The sequence below is a fragment of the Neolamprologus brichardi genome, chromosome 10, assembly GCF_056152115.1.
Source record: "Neolamprologus brichardi isolate AB-2024 chromosome 10, ASM5615211v1, whole genome shotgun sequence".
Taxonomy (NCBI): Eukaryota; Metazoa; Chordata; class Actinopteri; order Cichliformes; family Cichlidae; genus Neolamprologus; species Neolamprologus brichardi.
Genome location: NC_142113.1, coordinates 3807237 through 3832823, shown reverse-complemented (window position 1 = coordinate 3832823; position 25587 = coordinate 3807237). Strand labels below are relative to the sequence as shown.

Sequence of the window (25587 nt, the reverse complement as noted above, 5' to 3'; positions counted from 1 at the left end):
GGTTTCAATATTTTTGAGTTTTGAAACCTCAAAAGCCTTGGAACTCCTCCATATTGTCACTGCGGTCTCTTCTCAGTCTCAACGTTCTGTTGCAGACAAGCTAGTAGAACAACACCCGGAACTTTTCAAGGGAATTGGAAAACTCAGAGATTTTCAAGTCAAACTGCATATAAACACAGATGTAAAATCAACCTGTCAACCACACAGAAGTGTTCCTTTTCATTTACGTCAAAAAGTGGAGGACGAACTTCAGAAATTAGAAGCTGATGACATTATTGAAAAGGTTTACGGGACCAACACCGTGGGTTTCACCCATTGTAACACTTCAAAACCAAAGGATCCGGACGACGTACGGATATGTGTGGACATGAGACAAGCAAACACTGCAATCGAACGAGAACGACATGTCACGCCCACGATTGATGATGTAATCCATGAGCTGAATGGATCTACGGTGTTCTCAAAACTTGATCTCGGGGCAGGATACCACCAATTTGAATTACACCCTGACAGCCGCTACATTACGACGTTCACTACTCATCTGTGATTTCGGCGCAATAAAAGACTGAGCTTTGGAGTCTCTTCTGCAGCTGAAGTCTTCCAAAATGCTATTTATCAGACGCTGCAAGGACTGAACGGAGTCAAAAATCTCAGTGATGACATTATAGTCTTTGGCAGGGACCAGGCTGATCATGACAGCAATCTTTCTCTTTAAGTGACTATCAGAGTCAGGTCTTACTCTGAATCGAGAAAAGTGTGAATTTAATAAAACAAAACTTGAGTTTTTTGGTTTCATCTTCTCTGCAGGTGGCGTTTCAGCAGATCCTAAAAAGGTTGCAGCAGTTCAACACGCTCCCAACCCAAAAACACCTGCTGACATCAAAAGTCTCCTTGGCATGGCCAATTACTGCTCAAGGTTCATCAGAGACTTCTCATCGATCTCTGAGCCACTGCGCAGGCTCACACACAAGGCCACCCCTTGGACATGGGGTCAAGACCAAGAAACTGCGTTGCAGGCACTCAAGGTCAGTCTCACAAGCGACACGACGATGTCCTACTTCTATCCCAGCAGACAGACTGAACTGATTGTTGATGCTAGTCCAGTAGGACTGGGCGCCATCCTCTGTCAAAAAGATGAAAAGTGGATGAAGCACATTATTGCATATGCAAGCAGAGCACTGAGTGATGTGGAAACGAGATACTCGCAGACTGAGAAAGAAGCACTCGCCATTGTGTGCAGTTGCGAACATTTCCATTTCTATGTTTATGGACATCCATTCACACTGGTGACCGATTACAAGGCACTCAAAATCATCTGGAATAACCCAAGATCAAAACCACCTGCCAGAATAGAAAGATGGGGACTGAGACTTCAGCCATATAATTTCAGAGTGGAATACAGAAAAGGTGCTGATAATCCAGCTGACTTTATGTCACGTCATCCAGTGCCAACACAGGAGAATGAAAGTGCTCGTGCATGTAAGGTTGCAGAAGAGTATGTCAAGTTCTTCTCTTATCACTCCAAAAGCCATGACACTTCACGAGATAAAAACAGAGACTCTGAAAGACCAGGTTCTGCAGGAAGTCATCGGTCACATCAGGAACAACACGTGGCATCTAACAGATAAATCCCAGCATGCTGACATTTTGAAATCATTCAAACATGTTCAAAGTGAACTAACAGTAGCTGACTCATCTGACTTCATACTCAGAGGCACGAGGATAGTTATTCCAACTGTCCTACAAGAAAGAGCAATACAACTGGCACACGAAGGGCACCAGGGTATCGTCAAGACCAAAGCGCTGCTACGTACCAAAGTATGGTTCCCAGAGATTGATCGGAAAGCAGAATCTGCAGTTCAAAACTGTCTGCCATGCCAAGCTAGCACACCTGTCACACACACTGACCCTCTGCAGACGTCACCATTACCCGAAACGCCCTGGCACAGTGTCAGTGCAGACGTTTATGGACCGCTCCCTACGGGGGAAATACCTGCTCGTTATCACAGACGAGTATTCTCGCTATCCAGTCGTTGAAAGTGTACGCTCAACATCAGCATCTTCTGTTATCCCAGTCATTGACAAAGTGTTCTCCATGTTTGGAATCCCAAGGACAGTAAAAACTGACAATGGTCCTCCTTTTAACAGTGAGGCTTTCTCACAGTTTGCAGACTACCTAGGATTTCATCATCGCAAAAATCAAACCTTGTTGGCCTCAGGCGAACGCCATTGCTGAGAGATTTACGAGAACCCTATGCAAAGCACTGAGAGTTGCCGAGATGCAGGGCACACCATGGAGACAGCAACTAAACATCTTTCTTCGTGAGTACAGATCTACATCTCATTGCACAACAGCAAGCTCACCAGCTGAAATACTGTTTCAACGCCAGCTATACACCAAGCTCCCTTTCGTTAACACCACTCCACGGAAGTGTTCAGACGCTGAAGTGAGAGCAAGGGATGATAGTGCAAAGATCAAGATGAAGGTGATCGCAGATGCAACTCGTCGCGTCAGACTGGGTGACACAGTGCTGCATCGCCAACCCAAGCACAACAAATTATCCACACCATACAATGCAAAACCCTATAAAGTGACTAAAGTTAAGGGTTCTGAAATTACAGCTACAAGGGATGGACACTCAATTGTCAGCAATGCCTCATGCTTCAAGAAAATCAGACATGGACTTGAAGATGCCCCACCTGGACGACATGTCGACCCCGCCTTGACAGACAAGCCCAGATACCCAGTCAGATCAAACAGACGCGTACCTATGCATCTGTCTGATTACATCAGATCTAAGACTTGAATATCTGAGTGACCCGTTAAAGGTTACGCTGCGTGTAACATGTTTGTTGTTCCTGAATCTAACACTGTAACCAGTATTCTAGTGTTGAATGTTGATAGTGATTAGTCAGAGATCTGCGCAAATGCAGTGCTGTTTAAGTGATGTTTAGGTGTGGAGAAACTCAAGTAATAAGAACGTTCAGTAATTTTATTAGGTGTTGTTATCATAGGTTCAGATTAATAATTCACCTCACTGAGTACCTAAGTTTGTTAAAGAAAAAAAAAAGGAGGTGATTGTGATGTTTACAGAACTTTTATTTTGAAAGGTCGAATGTAAGGCAGAAGGAGGATATAGAAAAAGGAGACAACAGAAAACGGTAGATGAACAAGTTAGCGCTGCAGACTGTGTTGCCGCTGCAAGCCTGAGAATTAAAGAATGGAACTGAGAAAGACTGAAGGTGTCATCATTAATGTTTGAGGCATGCAAACATAACAGTACCGCTGAAAGCGGCCGTCATCCAGGCGCAGCTCCTGGAGCAAATGGTGAAAACTCCAAAAAAACTTTAAAAAAAAACAAAAAAACAAAAAAAAACACATCCCCATTTTAAAATGTCATGTGACAATCTGATTGGCTTACGGAATGATGATGTCACAAGATGTGACATCATTAATACCTTTGATCCTTTGAAGTTCTGAAGTCTATAAATAGGGATCAGAAGCAGCAATTTTAAAACAGTTTGTTCGCAGACTTCAAACGTTCAACACGAGATACATTTGCAAATATTTCTAAGCCTTTTCAGAGTCACTGTGCACAGGCTCCAACATGGGACGAAAACGCCGACAAAGAAAAATAAATAATGCTGCCTCTCCTTCGTGGTCTGGCCAGCCAATCTCTTCAGGAGAAATAACCATGGATGTTGTCTTATCAATCCAAAGGGCATTACAGGAAAGTCAGAAGGAAAACTCTGACCTCCATGACAAAGTTAAACAAATTGAAGAAGAGAAGCTTCAACTAGAGGAGAAGTGCAGACAATTGGAAGCACGAAATAAAGACCTGGAAGGAAAACAGCAACGGCAGCCTGATATAAAAATTATCAATGAGGGAATGAAGTTTGGTCAAGGACGAAAGAATTTTTTTTCCCGTATTTTTTCATCGGGAACACAGAGTGCTGAATTAAAAGAAACATCTGCCCAGCTTCAAGGAAAGAAAGCTACTATTGAGGAGATACAGATACTTCAAGGAAAGCTCGATGAAGCTGAGAAAACAATTGAAAAAATCCGCCAACAGAAGACTGAACAGGAAATACAAATGGAGCACAAACTGAAAGAGCTTCTTGAAGAAAAAAAGCAACAGGAAGAAGAAAAACGTATTATCCAGGACTTTGAGAGAAGGAATCTAGAACTGCGAGAATTTTGTAATGAAATGATGGAAAAAACATCTGAACTGGAAAGAAAAAAGACAATGCGACTGCAGCGCAAACTCAAAGACATGAGGGAAATGTGCGTAGATCTGGCAGTCAGGTTTGGTGAAACAGAGTTCAAAAATATAGAGCTTCTTGAAGAAAAAGAGAAACAGGAAGAAGAAAAACGTATTCTCCAGGATTTTGAGAGAAGGAATCTAGAACTGCGAGAATTTTGTAATGAAATGAAGGACAAAACACCTGAACTGGAAAGAGAAACAGAAATACCAATGGAGGACAAACTCAAAGCCATGAGGGAAATGTACGTAGAGCTGAAAGTCAGGTTTGATGAAACAGAGTGCAAAAATAAAGAGCTTCTTGAAGAAAAAGAGAAACAGGAAGAAGAAAAACGTATTCTCCAGGACTTTGAGAGAAGGAATCTAGAACTGCGAGAATTTTGTAATGAAATGAGGGAGAAAACACCTGACCTGGAAAGAGAAAATGAAATACTGGAAAGACAATGTTCAGAGATGCAGTGTACGATCGATGGAATGAGGAAAAAACACTCAGAGCTCATGAATGAGATGTTGTTGAGGGTCAGTGACTTGAAGAGCCAAATAACTGAAATGCAGGCACAAAAGCAACAACAAGAGAAAAAATATGAATACCTGCTGCTTATGCATCAAGTATTCAAGAGAAAAATTGACCTGATAGAAGAGATGTACAAGAAAAAACAAGAGAGAAATACAGACATGTGCAAGGCAAATCAAATGGAGGAGGCAACGTACAAAGACCCGGAAGAAAAGCCTAGAAAAGAACAAGCAGGATTAAAAGAAATGGAGCAAAGATGCAAGCAACTCGAGGAGCAAAATGCAGAAACAAACGATCAGTTGAGAACCCTTATCCTGGAGAAAAAAGCGCTCATGGAAAAATACCTGGAAATGAAGAAAAGAGGCGTCTGCTGGTTATTCAGATGATTTAGCCTCGTCCTCCTCCACCTGTGATCCATCTTAATTTTCACCTCTCATGTCCCCCCTCTCCCTTTCTCTCCTAACACATATTCCCTACCTTCTTAATCTTTTTTCTTTTTTTCCACCCTCACCCTCTCCCCCAACCAGTCCCAGCAGTTGACTGCCCCCTCCTGAGCCTGGTTCTGCTGGAGGCTTCTGCCCGTTAAAAGGCAGTTTTTCCTCCCCACTGTCGCCTAGTGCTTGCTCAGAGGGGATTGTTGGGGTTTTCTCCCTTTCTCCCCTTCCCCCCCCCCCCCCCCCCCCCTTCATTTATTTATTTGATTGTTTAAGTTTCCTTTTATGTTGTTTCTGTAGTTACTTGTTTTACTTTTTTCAACTTATGTAACAAAATAATAAACCAATTGAATTTATCCTTTGAGTATTTTTCATCTAATCTTTACAGAATTAAGCTCTGTCTTTTATTTGCTTGTTAAAACTCCATAAATGGTGAAGTAAAAACCTGGGATATGGTTTAAAACATTGAAATAGACTAACCAACTAGTCTAAAACTAAGAAACACTTAAATATTACATTAAATTGAAAACAGTTAAAAAGAGATATCCCTGTTCATAAATGTCATGTGATAATCTCATTGGCTTATGGAGTGATGATGACATCATCACTCCTGGAGGGAAAAAGGCGCACAAAAGTGGCAGGAAGACGAAGAAAAAACACAGCATAATGATACTTTTACGTTTTGAAATCTACAAAGGTTTGCACTGTGAGAATCAACTTGTGAGAACTGTGACTAATCTTCATGTGTGTGTGTAAAAAAAATAAAAAAAATAAAGTGTATAAAGTGTGTGGCGAGGGGCTAGTTATTCTGAGAAACCCTGCTGCAATAAATGAGGGACCACTGTATATACTTTCTCTATGAGTCTCCAGGTGAAGGCACAGCCATGAAGTCGTCCACTAGACAGTCCCAGATGGCCGTCGCTACCTGGGGGATGATCTGGCACACCGTGGACACACCGACTCTGTAACTGAACGTGATGGTCCTGGAGGAGACCCTGGTGTCAAGGAACCTGGACAAAATTGTTCAAAATTAGTATTACGTGTACTGCAGTTGTAAAATACATTATTCAAACTCTAAAATACTTTTGCGATGTCAGATTTAAATTACAAAACATAAATCTTGACTAAAGATGAACCAAACTGTTCACAGTTTTATCTAAATCTCAGTTTTAAGAAAGGCTGGTGACCCCTGTTATAGAGTCTGACAGCTGCGGGGATTATATACAAATATTCAACTATACCAGAAATAAACCAGGTCTAAATAAAAAAAAAGGAGTGAGTATCACTACAAAGATTAACCCACAGTGGTCCTCATACCACAGTTTGATATCAGCAAACACCGAGAGCATACACTGATATGACACCAAAGCCATGCTATCAATGCAAACACTGATAACATGGCATAAACGAATTAAATCGGGACTTGATGAGACCTTTTGAGTAGGGCTGGGCGATATGGCCTAAAATCCATATCGCAATATAATTTGAAGCATGTGCGGTAACGATATATATCACGATATAAGCCAAATAACTATATATGTAAGATTTAAATGTGCTGTTGCTCACAAGTAAAATGTGAAATAATCAGCAGCTTGTTTTGATTTCAATATTTATTTCCCATAATAAGTTCAACAGGGCAGATGAACTTAAAATGAGGCTTCAGTTTAGGCAAAATAAAGGCAAATATTACAAACTACACAAAAAGTAGCCGCTAAAGCCTTTAAGTTTCAAAATAGAACAAACAAAACAGACTACTAAATTGTCAGTTCCACTTAGAAACAAAATATTAATTCTAAAAATAAATCTTAGTTTATTTTACAGAAGAAGAGACAAAATTGACTAACTTATAATATTGCTTTGGAAGCGCTGTCTGAGAGACATGTTTATGTTCAAGGAGTTGGTAACGAGGATCCATTACCTTAATTAGCTGCTTGAATCCTTCATTGTGGACCGTGTTTATTGGTAGCATGTCTTTAGCAAGACAGTAAGCTATGGCATTCGTTATGTTGCTATGTCTCTTAGCTTTTTTGTCATATGGTAAGACGCTGGAGAAAGCAGACTCAAATGACTGTTGCTGCTTCACAGGGATTCCCCTGGTTGTTTATGATGACGAATTAGCGCTTTCAGTCAGAGATTGAGCGTGGGTGGCACTGCTTCAGGTGATAAAAAAGGTTTGTTGTATTTCCAGACTTTGTGCAAACATGCTTTCGGCACAATTTACAGTGCCCGTTACTCTGTTTTTTGTCAGACTTCAAATAGCCGAAATGCCTCCACACTACAGAACTTCTCTGGTCTTTCCTTTCGACAATCTCTCCGGCATTGGAACCGTCATCTGTGTTCTCTTCGGTAACTTGGTCACCTAGACTTTTCTCTAGTCGGAACACTCATTTTCTCCATTACCCAGCCGCACGGCGGCTGTCTGCTTCCCAAACAAATACACATGCGCGGCTTGGCACTTGAGCTGTATGTAACAAGTTACGTGACGTGACGCTGCGGCTGTGATTGGTTCGGCTCTGCGGCTGTGATTGGTTCGGCTCTGCACTACTTAATTTGTATTGGCTATTCATTTTTTATAAGAGAGGAAGAGAGAGAGAGAGAGAGAGGTCTATCACAATAATTTAATTTTTCTATCGAGAAAAAGGTATTTCGCAATACATATCGTTATTGTTCTATCGCCCAGCTCTAATCACTGATATATATTCTTTTCTTCTGTATAACGTACTTTCCACAAAAAAATCCTTTAATTTTCTAAAAAATCGAGAGTGTGCCTTATGTATGAATTCTGGTGACCTCGAACCGATTTCTGCGTGCAAAAATTGTTTAAAAAATGTTTTAGCACAACTTTGGTAAGCTGCACTGCTTGATGGATTGTCAGAGCATTAAGGCTGCCGTGGTGAGGAGCTTCGCGGAGTAATCTAGGTCCAAAACTCCATCTATTTCAGGCCCCAAAGTCAAACACTAAGAGTTAAAAATGGTCTAAATTCTTTCATCTTTAATTAAATCATCAGCGTTGCTGCTTTATCGGGTGTAACAATTAAGCTTTACATCCAAGAAAACAGAATTTATTAAATTTAACGGAGTTAGGAGTTAACAGGAAGTTAGCTCGCTAGTTTCCACCTAAACATTTCATACCATGTTCTGACAGAGACTTTTGAAACTAATTAAAATGTACAGCTCTGCTACCACTTCCAACATAAATGAAGACAGAAAACTAAACAGCAGTGGCGTTTGTAGGGTTACTGAAGTTGGTTTACCTGCTATATAATGATGTGCTACGTGATTGCTAGCGACACAGCTATGTTAGCATAACATTAGCACAGTGAAGCTGGAGGATGAACGCCAACTTTTTTCCCACTCATTAAAAGTTAACGTGACGGATTCTGGTGGTCAACGACAAATGCAATCGCAGGATGCTATACACGGGCCAAACTTCAGTCAGGAGAACAACTGAGATTATTCATCCACAATATGAGGTTAGTTATTAATATACTGCAACAACATGGGAATAGAGAATTCAACATTAATGAATCAATGTTACGGAAGTGGAGGAAGCGCAGTTTTTGGCTTTCCCCATATTTCAAAAGTGCTTCATCTCTTTGCTATGACTGTCGCCCGCCATAATTTGCAGATGATAATGGTTTTAGCCGCTGCTATGCTTTCGACCAAAACAGGCACAGCTTGATGACATCATCAACATGCGCTATCGGATAGAGCGGTATAGTCAAAATCTCTATTGTTGGCCAAATTTATATCGTTTATATCGCTCACCCCTACTATACGCTTCTTCTGTGCTATACTCTCAACAGCATATTAAAGATATCAGGTCCCCATAAGGAGAATCATGTGCTAACGGCTGGCTAAATGACTCAGGTAAAGTTTGTAGCATGCCTGCTTGTTGTTTTTGTCTGCTTCCACTTGTCTTTGCACTAGGATGATGTCGGAGTAAATGTGCAGTCATATTCATTGTGTTCCCACTAGTGCTTTCAGCCTTAGTCTCGTTGAAATGACGTTAAGGGCACAACAGGCAAATCTCCGTTAACGAGCTACCATGGATCGCCCGTGCGCGGGGCTGGACGGTGTCAACACGTTAACGAGCTAACTGCGCTAACGCACTAGTTCCCACCAATTGAGCATTGCGTAGCACATCCAACATACTGTTTTACTTTTGTCCATGATGCGCTTACCTTCAGAGTCATACTTCACATGAAGTCCAAAATAGTTCCAAACGCCAGATCTGAATCTGTATCCCAATTCAGGGTCTGCAGCCTTAATGGTCCACAAGGGCCGCGTACTCAAAGACCGCTAAGTCCGGAAGTGAGAGGCTTGTGAAATGGGACGGTCTAGTCGCGCTGCCCAGGTTGCCTAGCAACCATGATACTAACAGCTGGAAACGTTTCATACAGCTTTGTTTGACAGAAATGAAGGAGAAAATATTTTGTTCATTTGTTTGTTTGTTTCTACATGAGCTTTTATCATTCTCTGTAAGATTAAGCTCAGCTATTGAACAGCGTATATTTTAAAGTAAAGGCTTTAAAACCAAGTTAGTACAAACGTCACTAATGTCACATAACTTTGCCGACATGTGGCCAACAGTAATGTTTTAATGTTCTTCGTTAGTAAACATTTGCACATAAATAAGTGACATAATATTCAGTACTTACTTAAAGTTTACTCTTCGGGCGCCCCTCATCCACCATTTTTTTTCGGCAAAATTATATATATACCCATATATCCCACAATTCATAGCGCGGCGGTGGGTGTGGATAATTTTGCTGCAAAATACGGCAGAAGGGAGCGGCCGAAGAGTGAACTGTCAAAAGTAAGTACTGAATATGATGTCACTTATTTATGTGCGAATGTTTATTAACGAAGAACATTAAAACATTGCTGTTGACCACATGTCGGCAAAGTTATGTGACATTAGTGATGTTTGTACTTTCAGCATTAATGTATATATATGTATATATATGTGTGTGTGTGTGTGTGTACATGTGTGTGTGTGTGTATGTGTGTGTGTGTATGTATATACATATATATGTGTATACGTATATATATATATATATATATATATATATATATATATATATAAACACATCATAATAATCTGACAATACTATAATATTGGCCATATTGTATTTACATTACCACAGTGAGATGATTTTTGTCTCATGAACAACATTAGCTAATTGTTATTTACTAACTAATCTTGAAATGACTGTTCAGTACAGAAATGAAGCTCAACTGTCATGATTTACAGTCCCGTGGTCTCAGCCTCAGATACTCAACTAATCAAAGTGATGTCATGACAAAAATGAATCACCAACAAAACATTTTTTCTCCTTCATTTATGTCACACAAAGCTGTATGTAACGTGTCTCGCGGTTAGTATCATGGTTGCTAGGCACCCTGAACAGCATGATGAAGGCTAGACCGTCCCATTTCACAAGCGTATAGCGCGTACTTCAAGCGTGCAGACCCTGAATTTGGACACAGCCCCAGTCTCTCTGTAGCTTGCCCTGCGCTCAGTGACTCTGCGTTCGACTACTCTGCCTAGGCTGCACTGTCGAGCGCAGATCCACTGAGCGCTCAACACAGACAGCATCATCAGAAGAAAAGTTGATAAAATAAATTAAAAATTTTGTATTGTTCGATACAACCAAACCGAAAGTACTGTATCGAACGGTTCAATATCGATACAAGTATCGTTGCACCCCTAGTAAAAACCCAAGATTTTAATTAAAATTCAAAACAGATGATGCAGTGGCATTATGAGAAAGATTTACTTTAAAATATATCTGCAATATTTTAAAAAAATCTGTAAACAGTAACTTCCTTCACACAGTACACAGTTAGAGATGATTTAATCTCGTTCAGTGCATCATACCAACATCAGGTTATCACAGGAATGCAAGTAAAACTTTAATGTGCGGTGTACCTTGTTACTACTGTTGTTAAATATTTCCCTCTGCAGTATAGTTCAGCATAATCAGGTATTAAATCCCACAAGTCAGTATTTTAAATTTGTAACAGTTTGACCTAAATCTGAACTAAAAGGTTAAAAACATGTTTTGAATCAAATGAAATTGTCAAATAACTTGTTAGTGTTGTTAAATATTATATTTCTGATAATTAATGTAGATTCTTGACTATATATATGAACTGTTTCAATGTTTCTGATGAACAACTGCAACCTGTTCACTATATTATACTTTTTTTGGTATTTGACTTCTTCATAAAACAAATATCTTATTTTAATTACTAACTGACTTTAACTGATAAGTTCTGTTTGCACATAATACTTGTCCTTAGTTTAGTTCTGTATGATATAAAATGTCAGTCCCAGTCTAAGAAGATCAAATTCCTATGAATGTGTGCCACAGGATCCCAGAAAGAGAACAACTCTGTCCCAAAAATGGACATCAGGGAAGAGCTGGCTCTTATTATGACAAGAATGGAGTCAGAGGGGGTGCCTCACAGTCTCGAACACGTGTTTACTGATATTCTGAGGGAAAACTCCGACCCTCCTCCTCCTCTTCCTCCCGTTTCTCCTCCTCCTCCTGCTCCCGTTTCTCCTCCTCCTCCTCCTCCCCCTCCTCCTCCTCCTCCTCCTCCTCCTCCTCCTCCTCCTCCAGCAGACAGTCACAGTGGAGGGTCTGTCAGCTACACCCTCCTGGGATCTGCTCCGCCTCTGCCCGTGCACCAACTTTCATATATGGCCGCTCCAATCACCATGCAGCTATATTATGTGTATTGCCAGCCAGGCACAGCTAGCCAAGGACAGGTGAGACACTCAGACAGTTTAGATTTTTATTGATAAAGGTGCTTGAACCTGTCGGATGCTTCAGGTTAATGAAAGAAAAACTGTTTTGTTTATATGTTTGTGTGCTGTTTATCATTACTAGTCTTTGAAATGCTGGACTAAGTGTCAGTATTCTGGATTTTTGTCCTTCTCCCTCTCTCCACACAATCTACTGTATCAGTTACCTGTAAACAACATCGCATCGGCAACAACAGCAACTGTTCCTCCAGCTCCTCCTCCCCACAGCTGCGCTCCAAAGTAAGTTTCTCTGCTGCGTTTTCTCACTGATCTGCAGGTATTTGTCATTTATCTGCAGATGTGTGTGTGAATTATTGTAATCAGCCTCCTTTAATGCTGTCGCCTTACATTCAGTTTCACAGCGTTACTCGTGTTTTTAAAGTACTTTCCTCACAGCTGTACACAGTGGTAACACATGCTCTCACTCTGGGTTTTATTCCTGTTGAAACAGAAAGCAGCAAACCAAACAGGGTGAAGACCAGGCTTACGTTAAGAAGCCCCCAAATGCCTTCATGCTGTACCTTAAAGAGCAGAGGACAAAGGTGAAAGCAGAACTAAATATCAGTGACAGTGCAGCTGTGAATGCAGCTGTGGCAGAGAGAGTAAGTGTAACTCTGAATCTATTTATGCATCTGTTAATGCTCTATGCTCTTGTTTGTGCATGTGTACCAGCTGTCCTGTAGTTATGTGTAGTAGCAGTGTGGCTGTGTATTTATACGAGCTGACAGTGTGTTTTTGTGATCTTCTATCCACAGTGGAGGTCGCTCTCAGAGAAGGAGAAGAAAAAATACTTTGAAGAGGCGGAAGCACAAAAATGTCATCACGCCACAGAACATCCGAATTGGTCAACCAAAGAGAACTATGTATGTCCAAAGTGCCAACATACAGTTCATGCATGTGCCTTTCACTGCACTGAATGATGAAACAGTCACTGATACAAACAGAGTTTGTATCAGCTCAGGAAAATTCTGATGTGTTTGTTTTTAGGGCAAAAGGAGGAGGAGCGTCAGCCATCGTAACTGCACCAAAGGTGAGAGAATATTTCGGGGAATCGTTTTCATGTCAAATGTAATGAAAAAAATCAAAAATCTATTAGAAAAAAAAACATTGTGTTTTTGTTTGTGTCTTCTGCACCTGAAGAGAGGCCTTAATTTGCAACTCCAGTAAGAAATCTAAAGGCACGGGGCTGAGATGGAAGTCACTACTGAGCCTTTTAGGCGTACTTCTGTTTTTATTTTTCTGTTTTTATGTGTTTTTATTACTTACATGTGTTTTTGCTGCTTTGACATATTAAAATGTAATCTGTAAAAATGTCCACTGAACTGGAACATATGTTACCTTAATGCCATTAACGATTCCCTGCATTTAACCTTTAAAAGTATGTTAGTTTATGTACTGATAGAAATTCAGTCTCCAGATTTGTCCAGAGTGCCGCGGACTGATCTACTCATTGCTTTGAAAGCATACCTCTGTTTCATCTCCCATTATGAGACTCTACTGTTTGCTGGCTGTTCCTGTAGTAAGGATATAAACTATAAACACGACTTTTAATGGTAGAGCCTCTTATATACGACTACTTCAGCCGTTACAGAAAGTAAGATGTTTTCCTCAAGGTACTTACACTAGTCACCCAATAACAATGAAACCACGGACGGGTGACATTTCTAAAATTGATAAACTTGTTCAAATACAATGTAAAAATGCTGGAACATAACAACTGAGCTCATAGCATTGAGACAGGGTCCAAACATTAAAGTTATAAACTGATCCCCATGTCACTGAGTGAAATAAGGGTTTGATCCCCTACAACCCAACAAGAATTCTGGCTGCCACAGATGTGTTTTGTGCCCATGTGGCACATAGACTGCAATCGATCAATCATAAAGCACTGATTCTATCCACAGAATCAGTTTCTTCTATTCTAACCTTTCCACCATCATGGACAAGACCAAAGAGCTGTCAAAACATGTCATGGACATGATTGTAAACCTGCACAAGGCTGGAATGGGCTACAAGATCATCAGGAAGAAGCTCGGTGAGAAGGTCGTGTGATTATTCAGAAATGGAAGAAATATAAAATGACCATCAATCGGCCTTGTTCCAGAGCATCATGCACGATCTTGACTCAAGGGGTTAAAATGATCATGAGAAAGATGGAGGAATTTTACAAAATTACACAGGAGGAGCTTGTTAATGATCTGAAGGCACCTGAGACCACAGTCACCAGAAACACCACTGGTAACACACTACGCTGTATCGAAATCTTACAACACTTGTTTAAGTGCTTTCACAGTCGAGCTGAAAAGGGTAAACACTAACTAGCCCACTGGCTGGGCTGAATGTGCTGCTCTACTGGGCTGCCCAGGTCTGGTGTATATGACGGTTAAATCTCCCACGAGGCCTTTTTTGTACCTGTGAGGTGAATCTATTAGGTCACTGTGACTCTCACCTACACCAGGGGTGTCAAACTCAAATACACAGTGGGCCAAAATTCAAAACTGGAACAAAGTCGCGGGCTAACGTTAATATTTATTGAAAAAGAAATCTTCCTCCAGATTTAAGAATGAATCTCTTCTTATGGACTCAAACAAGTTTTGCTGAAAAACTGAATATGGAACAAGCAAAGTTTAATACTAAACAATATATATATTAGCTGTATAATACCAGTAGGCCAGCTCTAATAATAATTTGGTATGGCTTCGCGAGAGTTTGACACCTATGACCTACACCATACCTACAGTTTGTTAGTATGGTCACAACAAGTGAGAACAAAGAATACAAAGAAAACAAACTGGAAGTGTGGGTTGGCAATAAAAGTAATCAAGAATAGTATTCCAAAGTAAGGGCAACTTTGGAATTCATCATTATTTTATACCCTATTAATGTGTAGATTTGTGCACCATTACAGCTCATACTACCCTCTTCTGCCTTTGAGAGGTTGCTATTCTCATCACCTGACCAAAAAAACCTCTGAGTCATTCCTCCGTCCTCTGACAAGCTGGATTACCAGCCCTGATTACTTTCATACTTACTCAGTTACTACTTTAAAAACACCTTTGTGCTGATTCAAAAATCCTTTCCTGTCACATTCTTTTTCCTCCTGAAATTATTATTCTGAGAATTAACACTGGTGTTATTCACTCTCAGTCTGGCTCAATCTGCTGCTGCTTATGGATGAATGAGCCTCAAATGAGACAGGTTATTCTTTCCACACTTTCTGTGTGTGTGTGTGTGTGTGTGTGTGTGTGTGTGTTAATTATTTCAGCTCATGTAGCCACAGCTTAATGGAATAACTTGCCAAATCAAAGCAGATTACGCTTGCGAATCCATGTGATATCAGATCGTGAATTCAATTTGAGGTGTGTCACAGTGTGTGATAATTGTATTTTCTCATTTCTTTTAAATTACATTTGATTGTGATTTCATAAACAGCAAGAGGGACAACTAGGACTGTTTGCTGCAGGAAGAAACATATATCATTTATGTAGATCTGGGATGTCCAAACAGAAAATTAAAACTTAAGACACAAGAGCTTCTGACAAATTTTACACCTGTTAGAAAGAGGAAAACATAAAACGAATCACCAAACTTACATTTACAGGAAATGCTCGATCAAAGTGTAAAACAAGTGATTGTAGCTTTACAGAGGAATATGGTTTCTTGGCCTGGAGCTCTCACTAAATTAACAGCAAGAATTACTTATAGATGGCATAGAAAAGATGGACATCCCCGCCACGATGTCATCCGTTGGTTTGCAGTGAATATACTTAAATGAGAATCTGGGGTGCAAGGTTATCAGTTAACTCTAACATGTTGGGTCAGCAGACTGAATCTGTATGGGTACAGTCATAAAGGAAAGTGAATCAGAAGCCTGTAGAACCACCTTTAGAAGCAACAACTTTAAAACATCATTTTATCAATCTCTTACCTGGAGGAATTTTGTCCCACTCTTCTTAATTATACTTCAGTTCATTGAGGTTTGCAGATGTTTGTTTTTGCACAGCTCTCTTACACACTACAGCAGGTCAGTCAGACTCAGGTTTGGACTTTGGCCGGTGTTCTGACAAACCATCCTACTTTGGCAAAACGTCCTACCGTAAGTAGTTTATGCACATTTCTGCTGTCACAGAGTAACTCCAGCACCAAATTAAGTAGGTATGACGGTTTGCCACTTAACTTTGCCCATCAGAGTATGCTTGTAGCTCATATGCATACAGCCAGGATGGTTTGCCACTTCATTTTACCTGTTAAAGTGTGCTTGTAGGTAACATTCACAAAGGTAGCATGGTTTGGCACTTAATTTTACCCGTCAGAGTATGTGTATAGCTGTTATTAACAAAGGTAGGATGATTTGCCACTGGATTTTAACTGTTAAAGTATGCTTCTAGCTCAGATTAACAAAAGTAGGACGATTTGCCACAAAATTGTAGCAGTTTAAGTATCCTTGTAGGTGACATTCACAAAGGTAGGTTGGTTTGGCAGTTAATTTTACCGGTCAGAGTATTTTTCTAGCTAATATTCACAAAGGTAGGACAATTTGCCACTGAATTTCGTGTTGTGCGCATGCGCAGAAACAACGGGTAGGATGGATTCCCAGAACACCGGGCCATTGCAGCGCGTTGATTCTTTTCCTTTTCAGACATCTTGTTGCTGATTCGCTGATGGGCTTGGGATCATTGTCTTGTTGCATGACCCAGTTGGTGCCAGGCTTCAGCTGTCAGACAGGTTTGGTATTGTGCTGATACAAACTCAAATCATCACACCTCCACCGCCGTGCTTGATAGTTGGTACAAGGTGTTTGTGCTGATATCCTGTGCTTGTGTTTGTATTTTCTTAAAACATGATCAGCCATCTCCACTTTGGTCTCGTCTACTGAAAAAGGACATTTTTCCATAAGTCTTGTGGTTTCTTCAGATCCAGTTGTGCTAACCTAAGCTGTGCTGCCATGTTCTTTTTAGAGAGAAGAGGTTTTCTCCTGGCAAGCCCTCCCCAAAAAACATACTTGTTCAGTCTGTTTCTTATTGTCCTGTCCTGAACTTTATCATTTAACATGCCAGGTGAGATCTGTAGAGTCTGAGATGCAGCTTTTGGAATTTCCTTTTTTCCTCTTTGTTTGAATTTGAGTATTGCACAGTTTGACCTTGGGGTGGATTCTCTGGGATGTCCACTCCTGAGAGGATAATGCCATTATGTTAACACACACCTGAATGGTTCAGACCAACAAACTGCCAAAATGTCTATCTTTATAGAGGTCTCACATTTGCTGACAATCAAATAATCGTGTGCATTTGATTAGCCGTTACTTATGATTTGAGAAATGGTGGCAGATGAAGAAGTAGCTTGAAATGGGTAACAATTGGCCAGTCACAGTTGGAGGCTGTGTCGATGCTTTGTTGGATTTCTAGAATGGCACAGGGAAGTAGAAACACAATTACTGCAGTATTAACACATCTCCAGGACGAATTAGGAGACAAGATCAACCACCACACACTTCTTATTAAGAGCAAAACTATGAAAAACCTTTTTCATATGGCTATCTGAGGGCTCTGCTCATATACTGAAGGTTGAATTAATTCTTTATTTGCTCTTACATAATTAAAAACCATCAGGGTGGCAGCTGAAAGAAAAAACAAACAAACACTGTCTTGTGAAATTTGGAAATTTGTGCAATCTGACTGATGGAGAAGTGGAAAAAATGAATCTTCAGGAAGTTGATGTCTTCATTCTGTAACTGGTGTTTGGGTTTTTACCACTTGACATATCTTAAATGCTTAATGTGCAGCCATAGAAACAACAAAACTGTCCTGAACATTTGAACGTAAGTGAATCCAGATAATGAAAAGATACCCTGGATATGGGGAAACCGCCTAATAGTACAAGACGCAGGCCTCTGCCACATCTAAGCTGTTTTAACAACACAAAGCAAGCCACAGTGCTGTTGCGCCTGATCTGTGCACACTGCTTCTCCTCACAGTTCTGTATGCTATGAGTAACTATGTGTGTCAGAGCCATATTACAGCACAGCATGTTGCCCTGCAGCTCAAGCTGCCAACCCAGCATCTGCTGCAACCTGTGTGTCTGTGGCTTTCCGCCAGCCGCACACACCCTGTCGACTCAGGGTCTTCCTTATGTCATTAGCATGTAGCCTGTAAATGAACCTAAATGACATTACATTTTATAAGTTTTAGGCTATAAATATGCTGATTTCAACTGGTTCCCAACATCTATTTGTGTTATACTATGAAGCACTTAGCGAATGCACTTAAATGAACAAACAATGATCAGGCTGGGTAATTTTTTTAGGCACATATTTGCAATTTCTACATGAATTTAAGGTGGAAATGTCTTTATTTACATAAAGAAAAGCAAAACTGAGGTAGCAGGATAAAAACATGGAATATAAATCCCATTAGACTCTCACACATTAATTACATTAATGATAAATGTCAGGCTTACTTATTTAATTTTAGGCATGATCTAAAAATATGCGAGGCCCTGTTGTTTGATAATTCCCTGAGGAGTGTTTTTGGTTGCTGACTTTGCTTTCAGTGAGTTGCACATGCTTTGAAAAAGCTTTAGTGCAGCACAGTGGTGGATGAAATTAGGTGTCCTCACTAAATACATACAAATGTCTCCACCTTGTGGATGTTTAACACTGCAGTCAACATTAAACTCTTACTGGGTGGCTGTAGCTCAGGAGGTAGAGCAGGTCACCTACTGATTGGAAGGTTGGAGGTTCGATCCCAGGCTCCTCCAGTCTGCATGCCAAGTATCCTTGGGCAAGATACTAACCCCAAGTTGCTCTCCGATGCGTCCATCGGAGTATGAATGTGTGTGAATGTAGTTAGAAAAAGCACTAAGTATAGATAAAGTGCTTGTGAGAATGGGTGTGACTGGGTGAATGTGGCTTGTTGTATAGAGCACTTTGAGTACTCCGGGAGAGTAGAAAAGCGCTATATAAGAATCAGTCCATTTACTGCACTTAATTGCATTTAACACTTCCAATAGAAAAATGATGCAAAATGCATTTAGTGCTTAAGATGCAGACTGAGCCTTTTGATATCTGTAAGTAAACAAGCTTAACTTTAACTCAGCCAAGATACAGACTTCTAAGCATTGCAAAAATCAATGTGCAAGAGTGCAGTTATCATGCAATATCCTAAAAGTGCAAAGTGCTCCTTGCATCAGACTCATCAGACACTGCTTACTGACGAAACTTTCCGGGAAAGCTGTTTTTTTTTTTATTGCAGAAATGTTTAAACCGTACTGCAAATAAAACAATTCCATATTTTTTCAAATGAGCTAAATAGACAACTTTACAAATAGAATGTTTTTTAATTAATAAGTGATTTATTTTGTGGTATTTTCAAAGTGCTTACTTTGACTTAAAATACATTTTTGAAAAAAATACATTCGAATAAGTAATAATATTAGAATAATATTAGAAGATTAGTAAAAAACTGGCAGACTGCTGTTAAGATTAAGCATTTTTATATTTCCCTGAGATTTAAATACATGAATAAATAAGTACAAGCTACTGAACCTAACAAAAGATTTAATATATTTATCAAAGAATTATACACACAGAAAAAACTAGAGGCTACTGGAGGATACAGTGAAATGATGTTATTATATTCACCTTATAGTTCATTTTAAACACACTTTCAGTAGTGAGGTTTCTGTAGCTTGTTTAGATAAAGGGTTATACGTTAAACGAGATTCATCGAAACTTCATATGAATAAATAATATATAATACGAGGGCTTATATTATATATTAATATATATTTAATATAAATGAGGTGATAGTAAGCTGATTTTGTTATTGTCTTAATGTGTTTTTCTAAGTTTAGGTCTGCATCCATCACTACACCCAAATTTCTCACCTGGTTTGTGGTTTTTAGGTGTTACAGGTCACCAGAGAACTTTTATCTATAGATTGAAGTTCTCTGGTGACCTGTAATCGTTTTTCTTTGGCACCAAAGACTATTACTTCAGTTTTGTTTTTGTTTAGCTGGAGAAAATTGTGGCACAACCAGTCATTAATTTCCTCAATGCATTTACCAAGAGCCTGTACAGGGCCTCGGTCTCCTGGTGACATTGTGATATATATATTTGTGTGTCATCTGCATAGCTATGATAGTTTATTTTGTTGTTCTTTATAATCTGTGCCAGTGGGAGAATGTAAATGTTAAGATAAGATAAGATAAGATGACCTTTATTAGTCCCACAGGTGGGAAATTTGTTTTGTTACAGCAAAAGTGCAAAGTTATGTAGCAGAAATTAGAAAGCACTGGAATGCAATAAAATACAATAGAATAAAATAAAATACTATATACAATAGAATAAAATAGAATAGAATAATATATACAATAGAATAAAATAGAAATACAAATACTATATACAACTGAGTAGGAAAATACAACAATAAACAGAAGGGGTCCCAAGATGGAACCTTGGGGAACTCCACATGCGATACTTGTCTGCTCAGATGTGAAGTTACCTTTTGATACAAAGTATTTCCTGTTTTCTAAGTGTGTTTTGAACCAGTTTAATACAGTTCCTGAAAGACCTGCCCAGTTCTCCAGTCGTTTGAGTAATATGTTGTGGTCAACTGTATCAAATGCTGCACTGAGATCCAGCAAAACTAAGACTGACATTTTTCCACTATCTGTATTCAGACATGTGTCATAAATAAATCATGTGATGATGGAAATTCTTTTAAACTGCTGTGACTTTAAGGGGCCAGGGAGGAGCAGCATGTTGGCTTGCAACACCGGGGTGTGTCACAGGCAGACTACAATAAAAAGTCTCCTTTAGTTAGTCACAGAAGATTTGCTACTGTTTACGTACACTGCCTCTATTGGTGGTTTGTGGAGTGGGAGGAGGGGGCGTTCCAGATAAAACGACCGACTGGGAACTCGGAAACAGCTGTAGTGCCCTGTCACGCTATTTGCACCATGTCTGCTGCCGAGTGGAAGAAGAAGTGCGAGGAAGAGTGGAGCCTGCAGAGTGCACCGATGCCCGATGGCCTGGACTGGAAGTCCGTGTATGAAGCCAAGCCCTTCGGAAGAAATTTACTGATGAACCCTGCGCCATACGGTACCATATCACTGTTACACACGCTACGCTCGTTGTTTTGCTGTCTCTCTCTGATCCACAGAAAGTTTGGATTACAGACAGATGGCATGTGTTGCACACATTTATGCTGGTGTGAATTCAGATTTTAGTATTAGAGGGATGAAGTTAATAATTAATTCATTGTCTTTGGTCATTTACGGAAAAATGGAAATGCACGGACCTCCCCACCCTCTTGTTTTTGAGTACCTGTGTGCAATCTGACTAATGCAGAAGTGGAGAAGGAAAAAACCTGATCTTCAGGAAGTTGATGTCTTCATACGTTAACTGGTGCTGTTTGGGTGTTTACCATTCAGCATATATATTGTTGGTTATGTAGCGATATGTTTACAAACAAATAGATGCTTTGGGTATCGGAGACACTGTGACTTTAAGCCAGTATTCTGCTGCACACAACAACTAAACTAGTTTGTGAAATGCATTGCTAACAAGTAAATGAAAACACAAACCCATCACAGTTGCATACAAAGTTTATGAAACGATGCCAATAGACACAAATGCACATCCAACGGTCAGAAATGGAAGCTTGTGTTATTTCCTCGAAACTGCAGCCACATTCAGCTTCATATACAGACGGAACAAAAGGTTGCTGACGCTTCAGCAGCTGTACTTTTGATAGTTATGTGAGACATAACTTTACTGAAAACATTAAGCGTTGAGTTAAACCTCCTTGTCATTTAAACAGTGCAGTGTGCTGTTTTTAAGAAAGAAATGAAACAGATCAACTAAAACGGCTGCTGTTTTTTGCCTTGTTGCATAGAGCGCTTTGAGTACTCCGGGAGATTTGAAAAGCGCTATAGAAGAATCTGTCCATTTACCATAAAGATTAGATGTGAAAAAGCTTTTATGACCCCAAGACAACTGGAAACTGAGGTGTGACTCAGAATGCTGACTTAGTGTGTTTTTACAAAGAGGCACGCCCAGTGCTTGTCAGAAAGATAACCCTTTGTCTGTGAGCTGTGTAAACTGGGATTACAGTGGCCAACATTGTCTCTTATTCCCTACACAGGGTTGAGTAAAGACATCCCACCACCTGAACCCGAACTGCCTGCCGTGCCTGACCGCGGACCTCCACGATTTCAGCCTGATGGTGAGGGACAGGAGTGACGTTAGCCAAAATATGAATCAAATCAATGTGGTTTCATGACTAATCTCTGAATCCCTAGGCAACTTCACTGGTTGGACCACGAATGCGGAGGTCCTGCCCTATGATACAAGCGGCATACCTGAAGGTGTTGTGGTGTGTGCATTGCCTCGTTACAGGTAGGTGTTACTTGGGTCAGACATTACCACGATGCTGGGTATAACTGGGATTATCAGCAAACATACTTGTAGAAATGACATTTAAAGAGTGGGTTGCTATATAACCTCTAGTTATATAATTACAGTGGTAGTAAGTATAACTCTTGTTTGTGGTGGTGTTCCCAGCTGGTTCGCCATGGAGCAGGTTGTGGACCTGAAAGCAGAAGGACTGTGGGACGAGCTGCTGGATGAGTTTCAGCCTGAAATTGCCATCCAAGACTGGTGGGTAAATAAACATAAATACAAACAAAAAATGTAAATAAATTAGTTATAGTTGTGACTGCATCATTTTGGTTTAGTTCAAAGTGAAACGATAGAACCTTTGCACCGAGTGAGTGAAGTGTAAAAGGGCCTAATAATGCTAACAGAGTTTGCAATGTCAAACAAGTTAAACAGGAGCAGTGTACCAATACCAGAGCCAATCCATATGAGCCTTTACCGCTTCTACAAAAAATGTCAGCAGTTCATTTAGGGACACAGCAGAGGGCGCTCGCAGGCTAGTCCTCAGTCAATAAAAGTGAATGAAACTGAACAGCTAAACCAGGGGTGTCAAACTCAAATACACAGTGGGCCAAAATTCAAAACTGGAACAAAGTCACAGGCTAACATTAATATTTATTGAAAAAAGAAAATCTTCCTCTAGATATAAGAATGAATCTTTTCTTATGGACTCAAACAAGTTTTGCTGAAAAACTGAATATGGAACAAGCAAAGCTTAATACTAAACGATATATATATTAGCTGTATAATACAAGTAGGCCAGCTCTAATAGTAATTTGGTATGGCTTTGGGGGCCAAATATAATTAGGCTGCGGGCCAAATTTGGCCCGCAGCCTAATTATAGAGTTTGACACCTAATTATAGAGTTTGACACCTATGAGCTAAACTAAGGATGCACAACTGCTTCTAGACAAAAAGGTCACACATTATGTTACTTTTAGCAAAAACTGTAATAAAATGACACTTAATGTACACACACTGGCATCCTGCTACTTATTGATCTGTTAAGGAGTTGCGACATCACGCATTAATAGCATTAATTTCCAAATGGTTATTGGTCAACAGAGAACTGTGTGTTTGTGTGTGTGTTTCAACAATCTGCTGCTAGAAATTCCCTACTGCTGCTTGTTTCATGCATGAAGTCAACACTGTAGATGCTTTTTTACTACAGACAAAACCCATAAAAGTAAAAAAGCAAAACGAAACTGAACTATATGCATTCTTACAACCCCTTCTATTAGCAATGTGATAAAACTGACAGGAAGAAAAGCTCATTGGGATGGGGGGAGGGGGGATTCAAGTAATTTTGAGCATGGAATGGTTTATGGTCCCCAGCATGCTGTTTTAAGAATTTCACAAACCGCTGATCCCCTGGGGGTTTCCCACTCAACCGGCGGTAGGTTTTTACAGAGAATAACGAAATATCCAGCAAGCAGCAAGTCTCTGGGTTGATGTCAAAGGTGAGAGGAGATGGACACAATGCTTCGAGCTGTTAGGAACTACAGTTAGTCGATTAACCAGTTTTTAAAACCAAGGTATGCAGAAGAGCATCTCTGAACGTACAATGTGCTACAGTTCTCTTAAGACTCTTCAGGGTCATAGTCTTAGGATCAGAATTTGGCATTAACAAAATAAAAGCATTGATTCATCCTGTCTTATATCAACAATTGAGATGGACAGTGGTGTAATGGTGTAGGGAATATTTTCTTGCCACACTTTGGAGCCCTCCCCCCCCCCCCCCCCCCCCACACACACTAAACATAATTTAAATTCTACAACCTACCCAAGTATTGTCACTGACCAAGTCTAACATTTTTATGTGTATTGTACCCATCTTCTGACAGCTGCTTTCATCCCTTAATCTGGTTTCTTGAACATGACAATGATTATCTGTAATCAAATGGCCTCCACAGTTACCAGAGTTCAAATCCAGTTAAGTAATGTTGTAAAACAGATGTTTTGCATCGTATATGTACAGCCAACAAATCTGCAGCCACTGGGTAATGCTGTCATGTCAGTATGGACTAAAACCTCTGAGGAATGTTTTCCCAGAATCTTGTTGAATTACCACACGGACTTAAGTTGGTTCTAGAAGCAAAAGGGGTTCTTATGCCGTACTAGCAATGTGTATGCAATGATTGTTGTACAAGTTGAGACACTAAAGAGATGAACTCCAAGTTTAAAATGCTTGAATTGACACATGCGTGGCTTCTGTTTGCATGCCAAAAAAGGAAGAACAGACTCTCTTAACTTCACATATATAGATGTGTTTCCACTTAAGTGACTGAGCTCGTCCCCTTACACTCCAGACATCCTGGTGCCAGCATAATAGCACTCATTCTCCCGAAGGTCCCAGATTTCTATACTATTTGTGAATATAAAGACATTCCACAAGCCTGGAGTGTATATGAGTGTATAATAATCTGCTCTGAACAATTTAATCACATAACATACAGAAAATGTCTTTGAGGTTTTTAGGAAAATCTAAGTGTGTCATGTTATCAGGTATGAGGAGAGTCAGCTGCACGACTCAATCTACCAGCTGCATGTGAAGTTACTGGGTGCGGATAAAAACACAGTGATCTCAGAGCACGCAGTCAACCCCACCGAGCAGCGACTGGTTTACTCTCACAACTGGAAAGAGGTGAGACTCTCATTTCTTTGCCACTACAGTGCACTGTGCTGTATTCCAGCATTTCAATGTACACATCTGTCTTGGCCTGCAGGTGTCACATGTGTTCTCCGGTTATGGACCCGGCGTGAGATATGTCCACTTCTTGCACCGACTGAAGAACAGCTTCCTAAATGGTTTCCACAATACACAGTTCACTGGCAGTGCAGTGATTGTACGACCAAGCAAAAGCAGCCCGTAGGCTAAATCTTACAGTGCAGCCATATCTGATAATGCACTCGGTGTAATCAGTTTCAGCAATATGTAACTGCATTTACAAAGGTTGTCATGACAATAATATAATGATGGACACAATCATCAATATTTGACTACTGGTTTTATGGGAGGCATGGGGGTGGGCCAGGAGGTGTAATTCACAGTTTTTCCTGAAGATTCTGATATGATGCGATAATAAAACATACAGTTTTCTGGTTTGAGAGTTGATCATTTC

General features: G+C 40.0%; 3 protein-coding genes across 4 annotated transcripts; all 3 read left to right on the top strand.

Moving 5' to 3' along the window:
- Positions 1-3608: 3608 nt before the first annotated feature.
- On the top strand, positions 3609-5162 carry LOC148100779 (uncharacterized). Its single transcript, XM_087847085.1, has one exon. It carries the CDS (start codon positions 3609-3611, stop codon positions 5160-5162), a length of 1554 nt encoding a protein of 517 aa, XP_087703211.1.
- A 2641-nt stretch (positions 5163-7803) lies between these two features.
- LOC102787315 (transcription factor 7-like 1-A) lies at positions 7804-13564 on the top strand. Of its 2 annotated transcripts, none has more exons than XM_087847087.1 (7): positions 7804-7851; positions 11846-11991; positions 12191-12267; positions 12479-12629; positions 12783-12890; positions 13015-13057; positions 13168-13564. In XM_087847087.1, exons 2-7 carry the CDS (start codon positions 11923-11925, stop codon positions 13176-13178), a joined length of 459 nt encoding a protein of 152 aa, XP_087703213.1. In that variant the 5' UTR covers positions 7804-7851; positions 11846-11922; the 3' UTR covers positions 13179-13564. The 2 variants fall into 2 exon arrangements, with proteins under 2 accessions (XP_087703213.1, XP_087703212.1); XM_087847086.1 differs by having other exon boundaries at positions 7817-7851; positions 11843-11991.
- Positions 13565-20934: 7370 nt separating this feature from the next.
- Positions 20935-25570, top strand: nccrp1 (P1, F-box associated domain containing). The gene is made up of 6 exons (XM_035915061.2): positions 20935-21127; positions 22173-22253; positions 22330-22426; positions 22592-22687; positions 24971-25109; positions 25192-25570. Exons 1-6 carry the CDS (start codon positions 20986-20988, stop codon positions 25336-25338), a joined length of 702 nt encoding a protein of 233 aa, XP_035770954.1. The 5' UTR covers positions 20935-20985; the 3' UTR covers positions 25339-25570.
- Positions 25571-25587: the final 17 nt, after the last annotated feature.

What these genes read in the sequence shown, in the direction of transcription:
- LOC148100779 (XM_087847085.1), top strand. Translation starts at nt 3,609, where the DNA reads ATGGGACGAAAACGCCGACAAAGAAAAATAAATAATGCTGCCTCTCCT.
- LOC102787315 (XM_087847087.1), top strand. Translation starts at nt 11,923, where the DNA reads ATGGCCGCTCCAATCACCATGCAGCTATATTATGTGTATTGCCAGCCA. An exon ending in GCACAGCTAGCCAAGGACAG is followed by an intron (nt 11,992 to 12,190) that starts GTGAGACACTCA and finishes CTACTGTATCAG; the next exon opens with TTACCTGTAAACAACATCGC. An exon ending in GGTCAACCAAAGAGAACTAT is followed by an intron (nt 12,891 to 13,014) that starts GTATGTCCAAAG and finishes GTTTGTTTTTAG; the next exon opens with GGCAAAAGGAGGAGGAGCGT.
- nccrp1 (XM_035915061.2), top strand. Translation starts at nt 20,986, where the DNA reads ATGTCTGCTGCCGAGTGGAAGAAGAAGTGCGAGGAAGAGTGGAGCCTG. An exon ending in TGTGCATTGCCTCGTTACAG is followed by an intron (nt 22,427 to 22,591) that starts GTAGGTGTTACT and finishes TGGTGTTCCCAG; the next exon opens with CTGGTTCGCCATGGAGCAGG. An exon ending in GAAATTGCCATCCAAGACTG is followed by an intron (nt 22,688 to 24,970) that starts GTGGGTAAATAA and finishes TCATGTTATCAG; the next exon opens with GTATGAGGAGAGTCAGCTGC.